At 32.6% G+C, this 25,079-nt stretch overlaps 1 protein-coding gene across 10 annotated transcripts in view; it reads left to right on the top strand.

Annotated features, from left to right (window-relative positions):
* OXR1 (oxidation resistance 1) overlaps positions 1-25,079 on the top strand; it is a 457,475-nt gene that overhangs the window by 384,380 nt on the left and 48,016 nt on the right. For all 10 annotated transcript variants that reach the window (XM_081071197.1, XM_081071201.1, XM_081071208.1 and 7 more), the window contains 4 exons: positions 8,540-8,622; positions 13,923-14,030; positions 14,937-15,050; positions 24,505-24,657. In XM_081071197.1, the coding sequence (XP_080927323.1) occupies positions 8,540-8,622; positions 13,923-14,030; positions 14,937-15,050; positions 24,505-24,657 (458 nt within the window). The remainder of the gene's footprint in view (positions 1-8,539; positions 8,623-13,922; positions 14,031-14,936; positions 15,051-24,504; positions 24,658-25,079) is intronic.

Genomic DNA, 25,079 nt, shown 5'->3' with positions numbered 1-25,079 from the left:
CTGTTTTATGATTCAGTTTAAGAAAACTGAGGTACATGTTTAAATTATATGTCAACCTCTGGAAAATTGAGGTGACAGTGAAAAGCTCCTGAAAGGAGGGCCTTGTTCATCTGCTTGAGAGAGACATGTGCTGAAGAAAATATCCTGATATATTTGCTTTTCGTTTTTTATAAGAAATATATGTATATGCATTTTTTTTGTAAAGCTGATGTATACTAACAATAAAGAAGTCATACATTTTATAGATTAAAGTTTAAAAGCCACCTCCAGCCCAACCATCCAGAGATGTTATTAATATTAGGGTAGGCAGTACTGTCAAGATTTATTCTATGTATATACACATATGGAATGATGGACAGATTGTTGGAAGGAAGGAGTTACTGAAAGCTATTCGTTTGCCATTACAAAGTATTTCCTAAAACGTGTCTAAGGTTATGCAGATTCTGAAAAAATATTAAGAAATTGGTATTATGGTAACATTCTTGCTTCAATTTTAGGTTGGATATATTTCACTCTCTGAGATGACGTTAGATTTCTTCTCCCCACCTCCTGATATTTACTCATATTATTTTTACATTTTTCATATTTGTAACATTTACAGATAGTTTTCAACTACATTTTTATAAGTTCTTACTGTTCAGTACTCCCCTCTATCCTTTTGTTATGTCTTCTTCATTCCTAAAGTTTTTATTTTGATACAGTTGGCACAATTTCATCTTTGTGACATTTAATAATGGTTTAGTAAAGAAGTCTTAAGAAAGCAAGACTGTTTATTTTTTCCCCTAGTATGATTTACTTCTTATGCATGAATTCCTAAAGAATTCTTTCTTTATTTTCCAGGCACTATAATTTAACCAGGAGCAGAAAAGAGAATGACCAGACTTGTGTGCATGTGTATGTGTATGTCTAGTACTCTTTTAGGTATCACATCTCTTTTCTAGGATCCATGTCATTGGATAAGCCATTATACTACATAGAACAGCCCTAGTCTGGAGATAGAGGGAAAACAGAACTAGGAAGTATAATGTTGGGTTTTAACAGTTCTACCTGCAAGACTCATCACTTCTGTTCATGTTTCATTGGGAAAGCACGTCACATGGTCATGTCTGACATTAATGGGATGGTGCTGTATATTTTATATTCTTCCTCAGGGAGGAATACAGGATATTTATAACAGTAATGTAGTCTATCACAATGACTACTGTAGAAAGCAGTTACGTTAGTTTGACAGGTTTGAAAATTATTAGTGTTACTGTCGCAAGTAGGGAGTAGTATAGAGAAGTCCATTTCTTCTGTCAGTTTTTCAGTCTGCAAGTTTGATCCTTTCAAAAGCTCTATTTTAATGGTGCTTTTCAGAATTTTTGTGCATGCAAATCAATCGTGACTCAGTAGTTCTGAAGTGAAGCCTGAGATTCTGCATTCACAAGAAGCTCCCAAGTGAAGCCAATGCTGCTGGTCCTTGGAACACAGCTTTATGTAGCAAGGCTCTATGGCACTTTATGTTGTGGGCCTTTCCACTGAGAAGCAAGCACACAAATAAATAAAATCTTTGGCTATAGAGGAAAGGGGCACTAAAGGGGAACAACTAATGGATAGGTGATCAATAGGTTTATGAGATACTACCAAATACAAGGAAAGATGAGCATTGAGGAGGAATCAATTGGATGCTTCACCAAGATCAAGTAAAACAAAATTGATAAAGCCACTTAGCTTATTCTTCTTTGCCAAAGTATATTTAGTGAACTAGGAAGAGAACCAGCACAGTGCATTGTGGGATCAATAGGAGGTGATGGAGTCAAAACAGTGAAAGTAGAGTCTTATTTCCAAAAGTTCAAGAAAGTAAGCAGAAACATGGGGTGACAATCTAGAGAAGGATGGTTACAAAGTTGAAGAAAAATGGAGTGTTTTTTCATGTTTGTTTTGCTTATGGAAAAGGAGTCAATAGCAAGTGAAAGGTTGAAAATACAGACTTTTTCTTCTATGCTACCTCACTGAAGGGGCGTCAATTAGAAAAGCTGTAATCAGTGTATCTTTTTTAGTTTAGAAGATACTTTTAAAGTTTTAAATTCTATATTGTGTTTGAAAATATTGACTCCTAGATCAATATTTTTTGTCAGTAGCTGCTACCAAAACTATACTAGTCAATTATAATAGGGATCTTTTAGTATATTAAAACTGGATTTCACAGTTTTCATTCTTGGTTTCCAGGCTTTCTTTATACAGTTTGCCTTTCCTATTATATTACCAAAAGTGATCTTTACTGTAAAGTTCTGATACTGCTTTATCAATTCTCTGCTTAAAAATATTTTGGAACTATGGTGTCTGGTAAGAGCAAGCTAGATAATTTAGATTGTTCTACTGAGAACAATTTAAAAAGCTAGGCCAAAACAAAACATTTTATTGAAGGTTTCAGAAAGCGAGTCGATATGACTAGATTCGGATCTGAGTGAGAACAGAGAATAAGGGAGAAATCGCTCCAGTATAGAATTGTTTTTTTTCCCTGGGGGAGATGTTGATTTCAGAAGCAGCAACTGAGAGAGAAAAAGGTGCTTTTAACAACGATGGATACAAGAGGACAGCGTGTGACAGAGTTCAAGACTTATGACAGGAGAGGGGTGAACTCTTTTTACTTAGGACTCCAAAATCCTGTACCCTAGGGTGCAGAAAAACTGAAGTAGTTAGGCTCTTGTAGAATGATAGCTCAGCCTCAAGTTTTCATTCCTGTAACTTCATTAACAAGAGCTGGTATTGGTAGTGTCCTTGGGTATTTGGCAGAAGCAAGCGTTAATCTTTTCTGGAGAAACACTACTTTCTATGTGGCAAATTCTGTCTACACATTTAGTATCTGTTACACAAAATATAATTAGACATATGACAAGACATCAGAAACAACAGAGAATACAAACAGACCCACAGGGACTCTGGGTATATAGTTATCAGATTTAAAGTAGCTGTGTTGAGAATTTTGAGTTAATTTTGTACAAATATACAAATTATATAAAAGAAAAATGGGTATTCTAGTACTGAAAAATGTAATCCTCCAAATTAGGACCTTTGTGGATGAATTTAACTGCAAATTAGCCACCACAGAAGAGGGAATTAGTGAATTGAAAGGTAAGTCAGAAGAAAATATCCAGAATAAAGAGAGACAAAAGAATGGAAACTATAAGAGAGGGGAAGCTTAGTACGAGATACAATGAGAAATTCTAAGGTATGTATATTTGAGCCCCCAAAGGAGACGAGAGAGAGAATGGGCCAGAAGCATTGTTTAATGATAGAATGACTGAAAACTTCAAAACTTTAACTCACAGATTCAAGCATCATTATAAACCCCTAGTGGAGTCAATACAAATTCTACCAAAGATGAAAAATCTTAAAGGCAATCAGAATAAATAATGAATGGTGTAGCAATAAGACTGACAGTTGATTTCCCAACTGAAACAGTGGACAGTAAAATTCAGGGGAAAATACCTACCAGTCTAGAATTCTGCCCTATGAAATTACCCAAAGATGCCATAGAAATGATAAATATGGGGACAAAACTAAATAAATGTTCACTGTCTATAAAAATAATGTCTTATAGTGTTTTTATACACATATGTGTAATTATGTAATAATAGTTGCATGTAGATCTTGTCAAAGACACACACTTTTCTGTTTTTTAATTTAATTGATTAATTAATTAGATCCAGGTGTACAAAACAATATAATGATTAGATATTTATAGCCCTCAAAAGTGAACCTCCCCAAGTCTTCTACCCCTCTGACATTGTACATAGCTATTACAATACCATTGACTATGTTCCCTATGTTGTACTTTACGTCCCGTGAATATATATACAAGGGGTGCCAAAAAAATGTATACACATTGTAATACCCAATATATGCTGGTAACAAAAGATGAATGTAAGTCACATTTGACTTCTGCAATTACAATATTTAAGTGAACGTCATACTACACATTGCTACTGTAATTCAATTAAACTTCCAAAAGTAATGCATAGATAACATCTCTTAAAATGTGTATAGATTTTTTTGGCACCCCGGTATATATATTTAATTATAGTTGACATTTAATATTATTCTATACCAACTTCAGTTGCACAGCATAGTGGTCAGGCATCTACAGTCTATGCAGTGGTCCCCATAAGTTCAGTACCCATCTGGCACCTTACATAATCTTTACAACATTATTGATTATATTCCCCATATTCTATTACATGTACCCATGACTATTTTGTGACTGACAATTTGTACTTTCTAATCCCTTCACGGTCTCCCCCACCCCTTAACCCCCTTTCATCTAGCCACTATCCGTTTTTTTTCTCTGTATCTCTGAGTCTCTTTCTGTTTATAGGCACAATTTTCAGTATCTTTGTATTATTGTCCAGGGAAAGGATAAAAGTACTAGTTAATATTAGACTGAGATGAGTCAGTAATTCAAGCTGTAATCTCTGGGATGACCACCAACAGAATTGATAAAGAATGTGTAACCTCCAAATACATGAGAGGAAAGCAGAAAATTAATAAAAAATATTCAATTCAAGAGAAAACAAGAAAGAGTAACAGCAGGCAGATGAATAGAAAATAGAATAGATTAAAAAGGTCTTGCTTTAGAGACACATTAAAGAACAAGGATAAAAAAAGGTTGAAAGTAAAAAGGAAAAGCAAACACTAATGGAAAGAAAGTTGGTATAATTATGTTAACATGTGACAAAGCAGACTTTAAGACCATAAAGTATTCTGAGGAGAAGTTCAATTTACCAGGAAGATACAATTCTTAATTTGTATGAACTTAGTATCATGGTCTCAAAATACATAAAGCAGAGAGACACTTAGAAGGAACGAAAAAACTCACAATCATAGTGGGAGATTTTAACAGCCTCTATCAGAAATTTGAAGAATAGCAATGCAACCAATATGGATATGAAAGATTTGAACGACACAATCAGCAAACTTGACCTCATGGATATAGAGGTAAATAAATGTGTGTGTGTATGCATACACATACTAGCACACAAACACATATGACTACTACGCTACAGTATAGAATATACGTTCTTTTCAAGCACATATGGAACATTTACTAAATTTACATGTGATGATAAATCAACAAATTTCAAAGGTTTCGACTATTTTATTTTCTTCCACCACAGTGCAATTAAGCTAGAAATCAACAACCAAGAGATAAATTTTAAAAGTTGTCATATGTGGCAAATTAAGCAATATTCTCTAAATAGCAAAAGAAGAAATTAGAGAAGTCATAAAATATTTTTGACCAAATTATTAAAATACGGACTATCAAGACTTGTAGGAATCCGTTTAGATGGAAATTTATTGCTTTAGATGGCACATACTGAGTTTCTGAGTCTGATGATGATGGAGTAAATTCTAACTCCCTTGCTCTTTCCCCTATACCAAAATAATTGTTTCTCAGGGAAAGTCTTACACATTTGTTTATCTGCCAAGTATTTATTGAACATCTACTGTCTGCCAGGCATATCAAGTGCTAGGTATACACCTAGCAGGGTTTCCCAACTTGACAGTATTGACATTTTGGATCAGATAATTCTTTGTTGTTGGAGGACTTTGATTGCATTGTTTAGTACATGATGTTTACCAGCATCCATGGTCTGTACTCAATAGATGCCAGTAGCACTCCCCCAATTATGGCAAACAAAAATGTGCCTCAGTTTCATCAGTTGTAAAATGGGGCTAATACTTGTTTTACAGGGTTGATGAATTAGATAATAAATGTGAAGTACTTAGAACAGTATCTGGCATATACTAGGCACTTGATAAAGTTGAACTATTATTTTGATAAATAAATCACCAATATGTATTTCTAAACTGTAATAAATTTTCTATGTTGTAATAGAAAATTTGAGGAAGAAGAATAGGACTTCTCCTCTCTGTACTCCCAGTATAGATTCATATTTGCTGACAACTATCTTTAAAAATGCATTATATTAATATAAAGTTACCCAATAATAGACTGCAATAGGTAACAACTGTGGTCACTTTTATTTAACTCTTAAATATTGTGAGTACATGATTGTATGTTTGTATTGATAGAAGCGAATGCTCAGTTTATTTCATTGTGCTCTGATACTTGTATTTATGAATAAGTGTTTTAATATTTCTTATTAAAATTTAGAACTATAATAGATAAAAATTATTACAAATGTTTTATAATTTTAAATTATTAAAGTGAATACTTTTATTTCGTTTCAAATTTTAAACTGTGGAAAGCTGGTATATTACTTTTTCCCTCTGAACTGCACTCCATGGTGAACTCTTGAAAATGATAGAGCAATTGAAAACTTCATTGTGATTGAATGTTTAATGAACTCTTGGGATATTATGTAACACAGATTTTCATGAAAAACTAGTTGGCAAAGTAGATGTAGACTAATGGTTACTCCTAAAGTCAATTAAGGAGGGTTATATATTATTAGTTAAAAGTAATCTGTAATTGTATTTTGTATTGCTTAAGTTTAAATTTTAAAGTAGGGAAAGTGTTTTTGACTCCCTATGCTGTTTATGAAATTGAAATAAATTACTATTTAAAACTTTATTTTAAAATAGTTTTACTGTTTTTTCATAAGAAAATCAGATTTAAATATATGCTTACCATTTTGTATTCCCACCATTAATGTAGAAGAACGCCTCTTTTTCTACAGCTAAAAAGTATATAGTCACACTTTTGAGTTTTTACCAGTCTGTTAGGTGAGAAATGGTATCTCAGTGTAGTTTAAATGTGCATTTCTCTAATTATGAGTTAGATTGAACATATTTTTATATGCTGAGGTCCATTTTTACATCCTTTTGTGACATCTGAGTATTCATCTTTTTCCCTCCCTCAGTTTTCAAGAGTTCTTTAAATATTTCAGATATAAAAATTGGATCTATATCCCCATATACAGAAGGTGCCAAAAAATGTATACACATTTTAGGAAGGGAAAAATTGTTTTAAAATTGTAATACTCAATATATACTGATAACAAAAGATGAATACAAGTTATGTGTATACATTTTTTGGCACCCCCCTGCATATATATATATATATCTTCTCCTAGAGTTGTAATGGATAAACCATAATTCTTTGTCCACTTTTCTTTATGGAAAATTAATGACAATTTATAAGAATCGTTGTAGTTCTGGATACAGTTCAAGCTATTGCTTCACACATAGTTCATTCAAACTGAATGCTTGCCATGTGTCAGGCCTTTTGTTAGGCTTCTAGGAGGCACTGTGGAACACAGCCTGCAGCAGTGATCTTTTGGAGGTTCCAGTTTAGTGGAAGAGATTTAAAAAGAAACTTAAATTGTGCCACCTGCTGTGAAGGAGATACAAAGATGCTATGTGGTTAATGACAGAGACTTGCATTAGTTAGCCTGGATGATCAGGAAGGTTTTAGGATAGGTTTTTTGAGCATTACAGAGCTGACTTTTTTGGGATTCAAACTTGATTATTAATATTATCATTATTGTCATTGCATCATTAGAACCATTCACCTAAACTAAGCTAATTAGGTACATATAAACAAACTCTAGTGTGGTCAAAATGTCAAGATTGGATAGAGGGAGACCAATGGAATACATATTTTTTAGATTATTTGGGTTTAAGTAGAACTTTTTTTTCTTTTATAAACTATTGTTTTAATCTTATAAAATGTTGAGAATGAACATAGCATTTTGCTGTTTGCTGTCTTACTTAGAGTTTTTAAATTAGTTTTGTAGAGATTGATTTTAATCATTTTAAATTGTTTAAATAGTGGTACTTTACCAATTTGGTGCAGTTGTTGTTACGTGCAGTATAGATGAGAAAGTCAACATTAATGCAAAATTTAAACTGAAACAGATCCATAATCTTCATAATAACAATATATTCAAGTAAGATGTCTTCATAAGTGAAAAATAGTTGACACTTTATCTGAAATCACATGCACAAAAGTGTGTTTATATATGAAAGCATACTTAATTCACGGTTTGTAAATAGGAATTTAATAATTTAAAATAATCCCATAGAGAAGATTTCATCTTTAATTCTGATTGTACAAATAGAGACGTTTTCTCCTGTGAGGACCAATATTACATTTTTTAAAACTTGGTTTGGTTAATAATAATAAATATGTATGTATCTTCAGATATAACATAATCGGGTTAGATGTGTTTAAAGAAATGACCCATAATTTAGTGTTTTTTTAACTTCCTTTTTATTAGGCTATTTACTTTTTTAGAAATAAGATCTTTGTTTTATCCCCAGCAGTGCTAATGATGACGGTTACATTTTGTATTGACTTCCAATTATTAGTGTTTGATGGTGGTCAGTTTCTACAGCAAGCAGGGAGGATGTTCATTTCCTTTTTTTTGAGAATTGGTTGTATTTTATTTAGAGCAAAGAATTCCTGATAACAGCCGTATTACTAGTGAATCTAGTAGATACCAGCCCACTGAGCTCTGTTTAGCAATCTTTGACATTACCCTTAAAGGAAAATGAATTTAATAGGGATTTTACCTAATTTTCTTTTTTTCAGACACTGGCCAAAAGAAGAGCCTAGACAAGAAAGATGGGAGACGAATGTCTTTTCAGAAACCTAAAGGGACTATTGAGTATACTGTAAGTTACTTGCTTTTGTAAAAGCTGATTTGTCTTTGCAGTAGTCTTATGTAAGACATTCTTTATTTATACTATAAATGAGACAAGGGTTGTTAATTGCCTTGTATTAGAAATCTATACTACACTTTGATAACTGTTGTATTAATAATAATACTTAAGTTTTTAATTGTATTTTAGGATTTTTATTCCTTAAAGAGAAATTAAGTGTGATACAAAGATAGTTATTCCAAAAAATTTAATTTGATATTGATGCTAATTTATTAGGAGTCAAAGTTCCTGTGCTATAATAATTTTTATTAGACTATTTACTTTTGTAAAAATAAGATCTTCATTTTATTCCCAACAGTGCTAATGATAATGAAAATGGCAGATAGAATATTTGAAAGATAAGTTGAAATTAATCTTCCAGAATAACCTCTCACATTAGATTATTTGTACTGATTTATAGGTGTTTCTTTAGCTCTGAAAACGGAGCTTGTTTCTGTCTTGAAATGAGCCTCAGACCTCCCTGAAGTAAGCTTTTCACATTTTTGGTTACTATGGAAAAGTGAAGTGAGAAATCATCTTTATTCTAGTGTGCTGCTTATCTGATTGAATGTAAATATTGTTTATTTAAATAATGTCAACCTGTTATAAAGCAGTTATTTTAACAGCATAACGGCGTTATTTTGTGTTTTTCTAATATAACATATAACTCTATTAAGAAAATAAAATTTTTTAAGTTATTTTTTATTTATTTTTTTAACAGGACTTTATTGGGGAACAGTATGTACTTCCAGGCCTTTTTTCCAAGTCAAGTTGTTGTCCTTTTTCAATCTTAGTTGTGGAGGGTGCCATTCAGCTTCAAGTTGTTGTCCTTTCAGTCTTGGTTGTAGAGGGCGCAGCTCAGCTCCAGGTCCATTTGCCGTTTCTAGTTGCAGGTGGCACAGCCCACCATCCCTTGAGCGGGGAGTCGAACCGGCAATTTGTGGTTGAAAGCCTGTGCTCCAACCGAGCCATCCGGGAGCTCAGCAGCAGCTCAGTTCAAGGTGCCGTGTTCAATCTTAGTTGCAGGTGGCGCAGCCCACCATCCCTTGCGGGATTCGAGGAATTGAACTGGCAACCTTGTGGTTGAGAGGACGCACTCCAACCAACTGAGCCATCCGGGAGCTCATCGGCAGCTCAGCTCAAGGTGCCGTGTTCAATCTTAGTTGCAGCGGGCGCAGCCCCCCATCTCTTGCTGGACTAGAGTAGTTGAACCGGCAACCTTGTGGTTGAGAGCCCACTGGCCCATGTGGGAATCGAACCGGCAGCCTTCGGAGTTAGGAGCATGGAGCTCTAACTGCCTGAGTCACCGGGTCGGCCCAAGAAAATAAAAAATTTAAACAATTTATGCATTTGTCATCATGAAACCATCCAGTCTTAGTTTGAATCTTGATTATTTTCCATGAATCTTTAAAATTGAACAAGTTATCAAAACCTTGAGTTACACTTCATTTTTACATATTGTATGATTGACAATTTGAGATTTTAAGTAATTTTAAAAAGTTAGGAACCAGATCATTTACAGTAGAATTATTTTTATTATCCAAAGAATCTCTTCTTAAAGCATATTATAAACTTAAATTGAGTGTGCTTGTGCTTTCTCTATGTGATTGAAAAATTGAGAAAATAAGTTCAAATGGTAAAGTACTAGGTAATGTAATTTGATGTATTCATTAGTGTTTATAAAGGCATAAAAGTATTGACATGAAGCGTAAGATGTTATCTATGCATGTAATCGTGATTGTGTAAAATTGTAAGTTAGTTTTGAATCCAGGAGTTTACCATTATTTTTTTGTAATTCTATAAAACTTGTGTTATCTGTAGCAAAATTAAATTCAAATTAATAACCATTATTTTGGGGGAAAAGTTAATGAAAGCTTGAAATTATTTTTTTCTTAATATTATAAATGACCTTTGGGATATAATCACATATTGACCAGAAAAGTTATAAAACATCCTGTAGCAGGTCTTTGTTTAGTGTTTTTTAAAATTCATTTCTTAATCCTTTGTTTATTCCCTATGCCAAATCCTAAAAGAAATAAACAAATATAATTGTAAAACTAAGATATTACTGTCTTATATTCTATTCTTACAATTTTTACAATCTTCATGAAACATCTTTATATAAAATATGTATACAATATGATTTTTGTATTTAGGAAAAAAAAATATATCCCCATATTTCTTTTAAAATAAAACTTTTAATATTTCGGTGTAATCTCAAAATTCGTTTACTCTAAATTTATAGTTATGACCTAGCTTAAATGTATTTCCAGACCACCTAAAGGTAGTATAAATTAATCTTATACTTTAGATAGCTTTAAAGTTAAAATCATATGTATGTATACTTATATATGCATATATGCACACACATACTGTTTTTAGTTGTAAAATCACTTTCAGTAGGAATCCAAAGCAGACCTTGAAAATGCTATACATTATCATCTTCTTCCTTGGTAATTTAATATTCCTGTACCTTTCACCTGAAGGAGCCTTCTTTCAGTGAGGATCTGTGACTGGATAATCAGGCAGTCTCTGAAAAGTCGTTATTGCACACTCATTCCTGGTGGTTGAGCTATCGATAAATTAGGTTGACTGTTATTTTCTGTCAGCACTTTGAATAGTAATCCATTGTCTTATGTCTCTCTTTTGCCTTTTTATTTTTGTTCGTTTCTAGATAGTCTTTATTTCTGTTTTTAGTTTTTGTTTTTGGTGGGGCTTCTTTTGGTGTTTGTTTTTTCTTTAATTTATTGGGGTGACAGTTGTTAGTGAAATTACATAGATTTCAGGTGTACAATTCTGTATTATATCATCTATAAGTCCCATTGTGTGCTCACCACCCAGAGTCAGTTCTCCTTCCATCACCATATATTTGATCCCCCTTACCCTCATCTCCCTTTTTGAACTTTTCTTGTCGTTACAGTTCTGCAGTGCCACTATGATAAGTCTGATTTCAGACAAATTTTTATTTATCTTGCTTTTTGTGTGTGTCTTCAGTCTAAGGAATTAGGTCATTCATAAATTCTGGAAAATTGTCAGCCATTATTTCTTTGATTATATCCTCTCCTTCTTTTCTCTGTTTATTCTTGAAACTAAGTGTGCTACCTTTTGCTATCATTCTGCTTCATTACCCTGTTCTTAGCTATCATTTTAACTGTATCTTCCATCTCCTTTCCTGGCGGTTTTACTCTTCTTAATTCCAAATGTGAGTGATTCCTTGTTTCTTTTCACTTTTCCACTTACATTCTGTTACTTGGAGAGCTTAAGAACTTTATACTCATAAACTATGTGCAGTGAGACCCCTGGTTTTTCTATTCCTACCTTGCTAGATTTCCTATTATCACTTCATATTTAACAAGTTACAGCAAAACTCTTACTAATTCTTTCTCCATGCTTGCCCCATGCTCGGTTTTCTTATTTCCATTCCCTTTAGTCTTTTCTTCAGGTTGGAATTTTAGGACTGAGCATCAGTTGCTCATTAACTTGGTTCCCCTGACCTACTACTCCTACCACCATCATCACAACCCCATTCAATACGTGAGTTGTCTTCTCTTGCATCTTACTGAAAATCTTATACCTTAATCGCTTTTTTTTTTACATTTTTATTACCTTAAACTTGATCTACTGCAGTAGTATTACACTGGCTTTTCTGCATCCATTCTCTTGTTGATTAATCCTAGACCTGTTACCACTAATCTAAGATGCTACTGGGGCCATAGAACTTACTTGTTTTATAGCTAGTAGTGTTTTTTATTACCTTTATCACCTCATTTAATGGGATCATTGTGAGGATGAAATGTGTGATAATTAATATGAAAGTTCTTTGTAAACTTAGATGTTACTGCAAAATAGAATTTGTTTACAGAGACCTTTTACATATAATTATCTCAGTAAGGTAGGTGATATATCATCTCATTGTATAAATAAGGAGGTTTGCACAGAGGAAAAGGTGGAACTACATTATTAACCCATGTATTTGGCTTAGATTTGATTTTCCAATAATACATATATACATATATACATATATATACACACATATATATACACACACATATATGTGTGTGTGTATATATGTATGTGCGTGTAAAAACATATATATACACACACACATATATGTATATATGTGTATATATATATATATAGTTTTTTACACGCACATACATACCAACTTTTCCTGACTTTCAAAGTCTTCTGTAGCCTAATTCTAAATGCCTGTGTGATCTCATTCTTTTTTGAGATGTGACTCTAGTTACTCACCTTCCTAAAATCCTACATTCATGAGTGTACTATGGATGATTTTGAGGAAGAGACAGTACCCCACAAATGTGTTTTGTACTTTTCTGTCTCTGAATGTGTCATTTCTAAATTCTTCACTTTGAATGTTCCTTCCCTTCTGTCTCCTTCTCAAATTCCTGGAATCCCTTCTTCCATATCTTGTTTTAAATCATGTCTATAAAGTTTTTCCTGAATAATTTAAAGCAAATATAGTGCTCTATTTATACTCAACCTCTATTACATTCATTGTTTCATTTATATAACCTTTTTTGTCTCATTTTTTCAATTAGATTGTAAATCTCTTGTGCACTAAAACCACTTAGTTGCACTTAATTTTGTTTGTTACAGAGCTCTTGTAATGGCTTATGTGTAGAGGACTCAAAGGAATATATAGACTGATGAAATGACTTTTTCTTTCAGGATAATTGGCAAAATCCTATGATTTAAGATTTCTATAAATATGATCATTAAAATATACTAATGATTCAGAAAGGTGTCGTTCAACTTTGGTTCAAATGTTTTCTAATTTATCCATTTAAGTGGCAGAATCTACATAAAGATCATTAGAAATAGCAATTTAAGTTTAAAACCGGCAGGTGTGTACTTTGCTAAAATAAATTTAGTATGTTTCTAGAACTTATGTGTTTTAGGAACTATTTAAACGAATAAATGGTTTGTTGTTTTAAAATCTTTGTAAAATAAAAATCGCTTGTTTATGTTTTGTAAATTATATTTTATATTTTGAAATTGCTAGAACTCATAGAGGCTCATATGTAATTGTGATGTATTATGATACAGCATATACTCTATAGCATAATAGATTGAGACCACTTGCTAACAAATCACAAAATTTCTCAAGTTATCCTATCTCCAAAGATGGAAATACTACTTGTTAATCAAATGTAAGATTGATTCGTAAACATATTAATGATCATTAAACCTTAATAGTTCAGTTTTTCTGTTTGAATAGATTAAAATAATTTATTTTTTCTTTTAAACAGGTTGAATCAAGGGATTCGTTGAATAGTATAGCCCTGAAATTTGATACAACGCCAAACGAACTTGTTCAACTAAATAAGTTATTCTCCCGAGCAGTTGTTACGGGACAGGTATCTTATTTTTAATGCCTTTGTATAGAAGTATTAAGTAGCAAGACAGAAAGTATTTATTGCAGCATAGCTAATGATATAGGAAATTTAAGAATACTTTTATTCATGCTTTGAACAAATCCTATTTGCTCCAGAAGAGAAAATTAGTCATTTACATCCATATGAATTTTTCTTAATACACATTGCAAATAATTGTGAATTGTCTTTTCAAATATAGTTTTAAAACACTTTTTAAAATATTCAAAGCAGTACATGTACATGATAAAAAATTCAGACATCTTTAAAGTTATCCTATCTCAGACTTCTAGTTTCATTTTCCACAAGCAATCACAGTTACCAATTTGTGTCCCCTTTCCAAAATATTTCAGCCTTTTCTTTAAGTTTAACTTTGATTTCGGAAAATGTTTTAGATAAGCACAGCTCAATTTCAGCCTTTTTTGTATGTCTGGTGTTGCACTGTATTGATATATTTCAGTTTATCTAGGCACAATAAGCTTTAGACTGTCTCTACTCTTTGCTATTGTAAATATTGCCATAGGGAACACTTTTATACGTACCTCGTTTTCTTTATACACAAATACATCTATAAAGTCCTAAAAGTAACATTGCTGCATTAAAGGATATCTGCATTTTAAATTTTGCTAGCTATTGCCAAATTGTCCTTTAAGAACTCCCATATTATATAAGAATTATTGTTTCCCCATCCCATTCCTCACAGTACATATTATCAAACCTTTCTAAATTGAATTGAAATGGGTTTTTTACATATTATGGTAATAAATATCCTTTTAATCTGAAGATTTTTATTTTTTATTTTTATTGCTGAAGGTCATTGTTAATGGCACTTGCTGATATAAGCACCATCTGATTATTAATAGTTCGGTTTGTGTGAATGTTTACTTCCAGGTTTTATATGTTCCTGATCCTGAATATGTCTCCAGTGTTGAGAGCTCTCCATCTCTAAGCCCCATAAGTCCCCTGTCACCAACATCATCTGAGGCTGAATTTGATAAGAACACTGTAAGTGTCCCTACTTTTCAAAGATAGCTGTGAAGAAATCTCACTGTGTATGTACGAGGTGTGATCAAACAATATGGTGAATGTTTAAATAAAAAAAATATTATAGTAAAAGACACATTGCCATTAATCCCCTTCAAAATGTTCCCCCTGCCTTTGAACACAACTTATCCCATCATACCACTTTCTGAAGGAGTTCTGTAAGTCCTCTTTCGTGAGTGTCTTTAGTTGTGCTTTTGTGGCTGCCTCAATGTCCTGAATCATTTTGACTTTGGGGAAGAGCCAGAAGTCAGACAGTGCCAGACCTGGTGAATAAAGTGGATAAGGACACACCGTAATGTTTTTATTTGACAGAAATTGCCATACCAGAAGCACAGATTATTATCATGATGTAGGATGATTTACGTTAAAACACACCTTCTTCTCCACTGTAGCTCACGCCTCGTGAGCTACAGTGATTGCACCGAACAGGTAGAAAGTTGTCACACACTGTTACTAAAGTTCAACATGCCGCTTCCCCTATTGAAGATCCCTTCCTTTTCGTTGGATGGCACTCTGCAGCAGCATTTACCCTATTGTTTGATCACACCTCGTTATATCTCATCATGCTTTTTTATCCTACTCAGACTATTGTTAGAAAGAAATTTTACCTTTTTATTTTGTTACTTAACTGTGTAAATCCCAGTTTCTAATGTGAAACATTCTTATTAAACGAGATAACTTAAATTGATTTATTAGTGGTGGTGGTGTTGGTCCAAAGATTCAGCAACTCTCTTATAAATACCATATAATTAACTACAGAAGAAGTTTTACCTAACAAATATAAGAGTATCGTAAGTCCATGTTCAATTTGATTTTTATTTCAGGTTCTATGAATATTTATATAGTACTTAGAACTCTTGAGTTCATTTTTGACACGTTGCCTTTTAAAAAATAATTTATCATCTTAGTCTCTCTTCTAAGTATTAACTCCAAGTAATAAACAGTGGATTAATTTAGCATTTTTAAGGAATGAATGTTCTATATAAGTTACATTTTAAAAATGAATTTCAAGAAACCAAACTTTATTTAATAATCTTGAATAAAATCTCTTCTGAAAAGAATTGTATTTTTGTGCCTAAATTAATGCTGATCAGAATTGTCCATTTTCATATTGGCCTAATGATTATGTTTACCTGTAAAAGACTATTCCTTTATTAAATGGCTTGACTCCTATGGGAGATCCTTCTTTGTCACTCTGCTAACTTTAGGAGACATCTTTTTCTTTTCTGCCCCAATTTGCACTGAAAATTTAGTATACCAAATGGCACACTAGTAATAAAAGAAATCGTGTGTGTGTGTGTGTGTGTGTGTGTGTGTGTGTGTGTGTCAGAGAGAGAGAGAGAGAGAAAGAGAGAGAGGGAAAGTGATGTCTTTTTCAAGTGATTATTAGTTGGATATCTTATTTGTAAATATGACTATACATTGTACTTTAGAATGTAGTCACATGAAAGGAATATATTACATTTATCCTCTTTGATGAAAATGAAAGTGAGATTCTAATGATAGGTGTTGCTGCACCAAATGATGCAAGAATACCTTCTTGAATATGGCCTTGCCATTTTCCCATGTGACTTCAAAAGTGATATACTCCTAAGGGGCAGTTCCAAAGGAGAGCCTTGTATCCTTAGGTTAATTTAGCTTGTGTTTCAAACCCTAACGCATAATTTTGAGAAGCCTAGATTATAGCATCTTACCTAACTGGAATCTGTGGGGCCCTTTTCTGTCCCTCAGCTTTACCCCAAATCTGCCTACCAACTGGCTTTATTGAAAACATGTGATCAAAGAGAAGATAGTGCTGAAGCTCAAGAGAGCAACAAGACCAGGCCTCCTCCTACTTTAAAAATGCTCTTTTCCTCACTTTTTTCATGTTGGTGAAAGAGGGGGAGAGAATAATAAAGCCATATGAATGACTTTTTAACCTGCTATTGAAGGTGGGCCCAAAAGTATCCTCTAATATGACCAGTCATGATATAATTGTTTCTCCCTGAGTTCGTTCCAGAAAAAGGGTAAGAAATGTAAGAATTCTTGAAGTTCTCTTTACCCGGATGATAGCCATCACCTGCTATCTGATTGTGGGCAATAGTTAGAAATAATTATTGTGAACAAATACAAACTTTAGTTGTTTTTTTAAACACAGAAACAGTCATTACTAGATCCCAAGATAATATTGCTATATAACATATAGAAATGCTTATATCTCAATATTGTGATAATTGGGTTTATGTCTTCCATTCTATTTATAAGTCCCTTAGAAGCAAGGATCTTATGTTTTATTAGATATAATTCATATTTGTATTAATGTTTATTAGTAGTATTATTATATGTTTCCCCAGAAATTGTTTATATTTTTAATAATCACCGATAGATTTCCTTTGGATGTTCAACTTGGTTTTGGCTTACTTATGAGGCTATAATATTATGTTCCTATCTTTGGTAGCATAAAGGATCTCAGCAGCCTTTTGAAAAACTTATTTTCACATAAAAATAATATCTTTGAGAATTTCAGGGTAAAACACATACTGACAAAGAAACATAGAAGGGGGTAGAACCAAAGTGAGAGTAAATTAAAAAGACACGTAAAATTTACTATGTATCTTATACAACTCTAAGCACTTTAAAAGCATTATCATTTATTCCTAACCTCAAATTTAAGAAACAAGCACTTGGCCTAGCTATCTTTGTTATCCCCTCTAGACCCATACTTCACCCTTTTGTTTCCTCCTTTGGGCAGTAGATTACATCATTGGGTTCCCTTGACCTTGTGCTTCTGTTGGTTTTGGTCTTTTTTGAGAGCATTGGTGGAAGAGGATAGGAAGGTCCAGGGGTGGGGATATGTTTAATCTCCTAGGTCCCTCCCTACAAGGTCATCCCAGAGTGACAACATTCTTCAACATCTCATCTCTTCTCAGACAGAGGGCCTTCCACAGAGCCCGCTGTCTCTAACTTTAGGCATCTGTCTCTCCTCCTACCTCTTTAATCCTACAGGTAGGTGATAATGAAGCCTCTGTTGTTCACCTGGATTTTCATTTTACACTGTATACCTTTGTAAATAGTTCCATTATTAAACTCTTAACTCACTCAGTTTGTTGTGCTATCTGTTTCTTTCAGTACCTGACCAATACGGTATTTATTTTATAGTTGAGGAAACGAAGGGAGAAAGGATAAATAATGTGTGTCAAAGGCCACTCAGTTAGCTAATAGCCAAGTTAGGATTCCAGTCCAGGTGGTCTGGGTTCAGAGCCCATGTTCTTAATTACCAATTTATAACTGGAAACTAATACCTCAGAAACTATTGCTCAATTAATAATTGGACTCAAAGAAACAAATAATATTTAATCCTTGTAAGTGAGTGTAGCAGTAGTTGCCACTTTGCATTATCTTTTTATAATAAAATCTTTAAATCTAACATCTTTTTATAAATAGGAACCTTTTTTTGTCTACCTCCTTTGGTTTCTCCTCTTTGCACCTTAAATTTACTCATTATGCTAATGCAATTGTAGGCTAAAACTACCTGTGTGACATAATTAGAATGAAATTCAGAGGAAAAATGTTTAAAGGTGAAAAATGAAATAATTTAAATAGTTTTTGTTTATGTTTATATTAATATACTTCACTGTATGATAGTATATTCAGATAGTTATAATCTCTTTAATATAAAACAGTCTTTAATATACTCTAATAAATCTGAAAGGTTGTAAGAAAATCAGAGAACTTGTTAACAATTGGATTGGATACACAGTAGTATGCAAATACAGTTTTGAAAAAAATTACTTTTAAGAGATCCTGTGGAAAGCCTAGCCGGTCTTACAGGAAGAAAATATATAAAGTAGCAATAGAGCTTAGGAGCACACTATAGTACTTAAAAAGTGTTTACTAGGCATTTATTAATGGGAGGGACTAAGGCATAGAGAACAGAATGAGTAATTTACACAAGGTCACATAGTTAATGAGTGGTTAGAGTTGGATTTAAACCTTGGCATCTATGTCTAGTTTGCGTTAGGTTCTTAACCACTTTTTTGAACTGATGGATGAAATGGTGAAGACTAGCAGTACAGATTTTCTGTGACTGAGACATATGATCTAAAACTAAAATAACCATAAATCGTAGAAACTAGAAAGTTTGTAATAAAGAACTATCTGGAAGTAATACATAGGAAGTTTCTGCTTGACCAAAGCAAAAAATGAAAGTACAGCAGATAATTCAGAAGTATTGTTTAAAATGATTAAGAGGTGAGCAGAAAACATTGCTTTCCCTTTTCCTCCTCTACTTTCAATATATAGGATTCTCTGGACTTTTTAATATATTATTCTTCTTCTGTTTACACAACTTAAACAATTATTACTTCCCTCTATTAGTTTCCTAGAGCTGCCATAACAGGGTCACAAAAGGGTTATGTTTAAACCAGAGGTTTATGTCACGTTTCTGGAGACTAGAAGCCGGGAATACAGCTGTTGGCAGTGCCATGCTCCTTCTTGGGGAGAATCCTTCCTGCCTCTTTTAGAGTTGGGTGTTCGCCAGCAATCCTTGGCGTGCTTGGGCTTGTCGGATTGCTCCAGTTTCTGCCTGTGTAGTCGTACGACTGTCCTCTCCCTGTGGATCTGTATCTTCATGTAGCGGCCTCCTTTTCAAATGAGGAAACTGGCTATATTGGATTACGAGTCTGTCCTACTCCCCTCTATGACCTCAACTTAACGAATTTCATCTGTAAAAACCTTATTTTCAAATAAGGGCACATTATGAAGTACTGTGGATTAGGACATCAGTATGTCTTCGTGGGTGACACAATCAACCCATAACATTGCCTGTTAAAAATTACGAGAGAATTACAGAATTTAACCTCCCTTATTTTCTAAGAAAAAGGGAACATTAAGTTTTCTAACTCTCATCAAGTAAGATTTTTTTAAAAAAAGACATTCAATGAATATTTTTTTTTTTACTTATCAATGAGAAGATATATAGAAGTGTGAGGTTAATTTCCTACAGAGGTTAGGGGAAGCTTGAGAATTTTTGTGAAATCTAGTAAAATAAACCTCCCTCTATTTTAATCATAATAATCACATAATTCATTGACATATTGAAGTTGTATGCCTGTATGTCTGAAAACAGATATTAATTACAAATAATAGCAGACGTGTAAGAAATTTAAAATTTTTTTAAAAAATATCAAGATAGTTTGAAGAGGTTAAATAATGCATATGCTTTAAGAATTGTTCTCACGTATGCCATCCTTAAACTAGTCACAAACATGACTCCCCACTCTCTTTCCTTCTCCCCTCTTTTCTTCCTTTCTCTCTATATGTATATAAGTTAAAAAATATTAAAAACAAGTTTAAAATCACTAAAATATATAATATATAAAATATAGTTTATCTGGTCTATATAATAAATAGATAAATTATGATTTTAACTTTCATGCTTTTAAACCTAAATTTTAATATATAAATATATGTGTGCTTCATTATAATAAATAGGCTTATAGTGCTTTATTATAATAAACAGGCTTAATATTACATATAGTAAACTTATATAACTATAAATACCATATATAAATAACGCATAGATTATATATTTTATATAATATAATTTAGCTTTGGTGCTTTTAAACTTAATTTAAATATCAACTATTTATTAGGGAATTATTATTTTTTAATATGTATATTAAATTTTTAATATACTTTTTAAATGATGATGCTATCTGTAATCATACCTTGATCTTATATTCTCAGAACAAAATGTTATGGTTAGTACGTGAAAAAAATAGAACTTAAAATGGGACTTTGTATTTATATAAATTTTAGGAAAGCAATTCTTTATGTAGAAGAAATCCCTGTATTTGTAACATTACACATAAGACATGGTTAAATTACTGGGTGAGTGTTTTCTTCCTAGATTCTGAATGAGAGCATCATTTCCACAATTAGGATTTAAAAATGGATCCTGCTTTGCTTTTTAAGCTGGTTGCTAAAAAGCTCAGAGCCAGATCCAAAGCCCCTAATACAACATTTACAAGTACAGTTGCATTTTATTTCTTCTTCACTCTCATGTCTTTATTTTTTATTTGTGTCTTATTTTATTCTGTGTGTTGGTTTGAAGAGCCTCAAATTGTTGGTCTTAAGAACTATAATACAAATGAATTCTGATAGAGGTGGTTAAACATAATAATTTGCAGGTGGTAATCGGCACCCATTTTATCTATGGCATTGAATGCAGCAGCATAACATTTACTTTAAAAGTAAATATTTTAAAATATACAATACATACGTTGTATGAAATAAATATAAATGTTAATATTTATTGGTCTGTATGCTTATCTTCCTCAAACTTTGTATGTCTTACCTATATATATTACCAGATAACATTTCTGCATATTTTCAATCACACAGGGGCAAAACCTCAATAAAGCCAAGGCAAAATGGGAAATGGAGAGTTTGGAGTTGCTATTAGTTTATGGTAATGACTTATAATAATACTATACAAATCATATTGTATAATATTTAATTATATTGTACAGTAAAAGAGAACCATAAGTCAACATTTTTGGATCACTTGTCCGGGTGATGCTTTGCTTTTGCACACTTGAACATTTGGGGCAATAGTTGAGGCTTGATAAGTAGATGTTTATACTTCTGTATTTTTAAGGGACCTTTTCATCCCTAGTAGCTAAAACAACGTTGCACAAAGACGCTTCAGAAAGCATTTAAACGAGCTTCGAAATCACAGCATTAAGAATCAGAATCTATAAACAGCAGTCAAAACCAGCTACCTGGAGATATTGATACTTTATTTAATGTACATGTACCATGTTTCCCCAAAAATAGACCTAGCCTGAGAATCAGCTCTAATGAGTCTTTTGGAAAAGAACTTAATATATGATATGATATGTGATGTGATGTGATGTGGTATGATATTAAAGACCTAGTCTTATAGTAAAATATGACCGGGTCTTATGTTAATTTTTGCTCCAAAAGACGCATTAGAGCTGATTCCGGCTAGGTCTTATTTTCGAGGAAACATGGTATATAAGCTGTAATGAGGTCTGATGGGGCTTTCCCTGAACAATTTTGGTCTCTTTTAAAAGAAATGTACTATTTTGAGCTATACTTCAAGCAGTTGCTAAGCTACATATTCTTTCTAACAGGATTATATTGACAAATTGAGATTCCTATAGATACTGAGTTGTATATATAATTTGAGACTTTGAGGTAACCTCAGAGATCATGTTGTTCACCGAGGTATATATTCATTTAAGGAAGGCATTTGACAATGTACCGTGATAATAGTTTTGATGAATCATATGGTTACATAGTAGATAATGCTATCAGCTGGATTCGGTGGTAACTGAACAGCCATAGACACAATTTCTTGATAACTTTGTGCCTACTTTCGGGGGGGGGGGGCTTTCTATGGTTCTGCATTGGCTTTTTTTCCCCCTTCACAGAAATAAATGTGTATAAATTATTCAAAAGAATACCTGAAAGGGAAGGTGTATAGTCAGTCTTATTAGTTCATGTGTTGGCAACATGGTTTTGCATCTCAGCTTCATCTTACTCACTGGGCGAGTTAGAGAAATTAGCTAAGCATAAGTGTCCTTAAAAATTGAAGTAATAGTGTATATACTTAATATGAGTAATTTTAAAATTAAATGAAGTGGTCCATATAATACACTTAAATATAATAAGTATTCTTTTTGTTAGTATCTCTTATTGCTACTATCTCTTATTATCTATGCTAAATGAATTTATATATGATACAAAACTCTTAGATATAGTAACTATCAGAGACAACAGGATGAATGTAAAATTATTATGATTTGCATCATAAAATAAAAAGATTGGGAACTTCATTAATAGATATTAATGATTAAACATTGTTTTTCAACTGTTAAAACAATTTTAGGTTTTTTAAAAATATAAATCATAGTATATTAAATATAGTTGTTTTACAGTATTCTACAGTGGTCTGTTCTTTCCAAAAATATGTGTTGAATATCTGTCCAAGTGCTAGGGATTCAGCCCTACATTTTAGGGAGGGGTATGTGAAGTTTAGAAAGTAAGTATAAAAATCCTGTCCTTGTATAGGTTTAAGGAATTAGATCCATTTATTAGAGTAGAAAATGTCATGTTAAAATTTGGTAGCTCTTTTCAGTATCTCAAAGGCTATGAGATTGAAGAGGAGGCAGGCTTGCTTGTTATTTCAAAAGACCAAATCAGAGCTATTAGGCATTAGTAACAAAGTGGCTACTTTTAGCTCAAAAGTCTGAAGAACCTTACTGTTACGAAATGTATTCTACAAGGCATTGTGCAGTTACTCACAATTTATGAAATGCCTCTGTGGAGGTGTTTAAAACAAAGAGTAAACGACATCTGCCTAGTCTTCCCACATTGTACAGAATATTGAACTTTGGAGGAGGGGAACTGTAAGTTGTAAAGGGTCTGTGAATTTGGATATAAAACATTCTAAGTGAAATATAACTTTTTTTTTTCAATTAACACTACAAGCAGCAAACTATAGAGTAGCACCAGGCATACTTGTGACTTTGTCCCCAGTAGAATTCACAAATATTTTCAGGTATTTACATTACAGATATTTACAACAACTTTAGCGTTGTTGTAGATGTCACAAAATGTTGTTTTATAGTCATCTACTTGAAAATTATAATTACCAGAATCACCCGTAGATCTTGTTATTTAAAGTATTAATAAGGAAGCATATATTACTATACATCTGCAATTAAAAAACTATATTTTTAAATGTGTTTCTATGTAACTTCTTTCTTTGTAAACCTATATTTTAAGTGTTCAAAAAAAAAAACATTTTGAGAAGGCTTCACTGAGACAATGGTCCATGACACCAAAAAAGTTAAGAACCTGTGATCCAACTAATTAATACTTTGTAAAATGATGTTGATAAATTCTTGAGGTTTTAAAAGGCTCTTCCAATGAATGGATTCTGCTAAATTCCTAGGTATCACAGATAAGAACTCTACTTTTTTTCTGCTCCCAAAACCTGAGGGATATATTAAATGGTCTTATTAGGACCAGTGGTTTACTTAAGGAGCAACTGAATGTGTGTCTGCGTGTGTGTGTGTATGTATGTGTATGTGTATGTGTGGTGTTTGGGATACATGAAATGCAGTTTTTAACATTTTCCAAATATGGCATACAAGTCATATATATATCCCCTATTAAAAGAATAATAATTGAGAATATAAGTGTAAGCTGTGTTATAAAGATCTTTACTGAATGTGAAAACAGTGCCATTCTTACCTATATTTTTTACGTAAGATATTTTGGGCTTACCTCCACCAGGTGATGAAAAGGAAGAACACTTATTGAGGAAAGCTATTCATTTGGCTTTAATAATGTGCTTATTTTTATTTAGTTTTCTAAAGTGCCATTATTTATTTTTTTAAAGAACCCTGATGTAGTCCACCCAAAAGAAGCAACTCCCTCATCTACTTTTACTGGTATTCGACCTGCACGAATTGTATCTTCAACTTCTGAGGAAGAAGAAGCATTTACTGAGAAATTTCTAAAAATTAATTGCAAATATATTACCAGTGACAAGGTAATATTACCTTAGAAAAAACTTCTAATCATGCTTTTCCTATTACTAAAATACGACAGTGTTGCTTTTACATTTTGAGTCACTAACATCAGCACATGCGTGAATATTTTTTTTAAATATTGGTGGAATTACTAGTTTGGGTTTGCCTGGATTTTGCTTATTACTAACAATCTGGTGATCTGTTGGAAATTGTTAAAAGCAATAGGAGATAAATAAATTTACTATAATACAATAAGGTACAGTTAATTTGCTGTTGGTAGACTATTTCAAAAAGCACTTCTGGGCACTCTGTGGAGTTATAACTCTTGCAAATGTAGCATAACACACAAATAGGAAGATAACTGCTATTCATTGAGTAACTACTATTAGGTTGGTGCAAAAGTAATTGCGGTTTTTGAAGTTATTTTTAACCTTTTAAACCG

Source organism: Rhinolophus hipposideros, assembly GCF_964194185.1.
Source record: "Rhinolophus hipposideros genome assembly, chromosome: 13".
Lineage (NCBI taxonomy): Eukaryota > Metazoa > Chordata > Mammalia > Chiroptera > Rhinolophidae > Rhinolophus > Rhinolophus hipposideros.
This window is presented reverse-complemented; position numbering and strand designations above follow the sequence as displayed.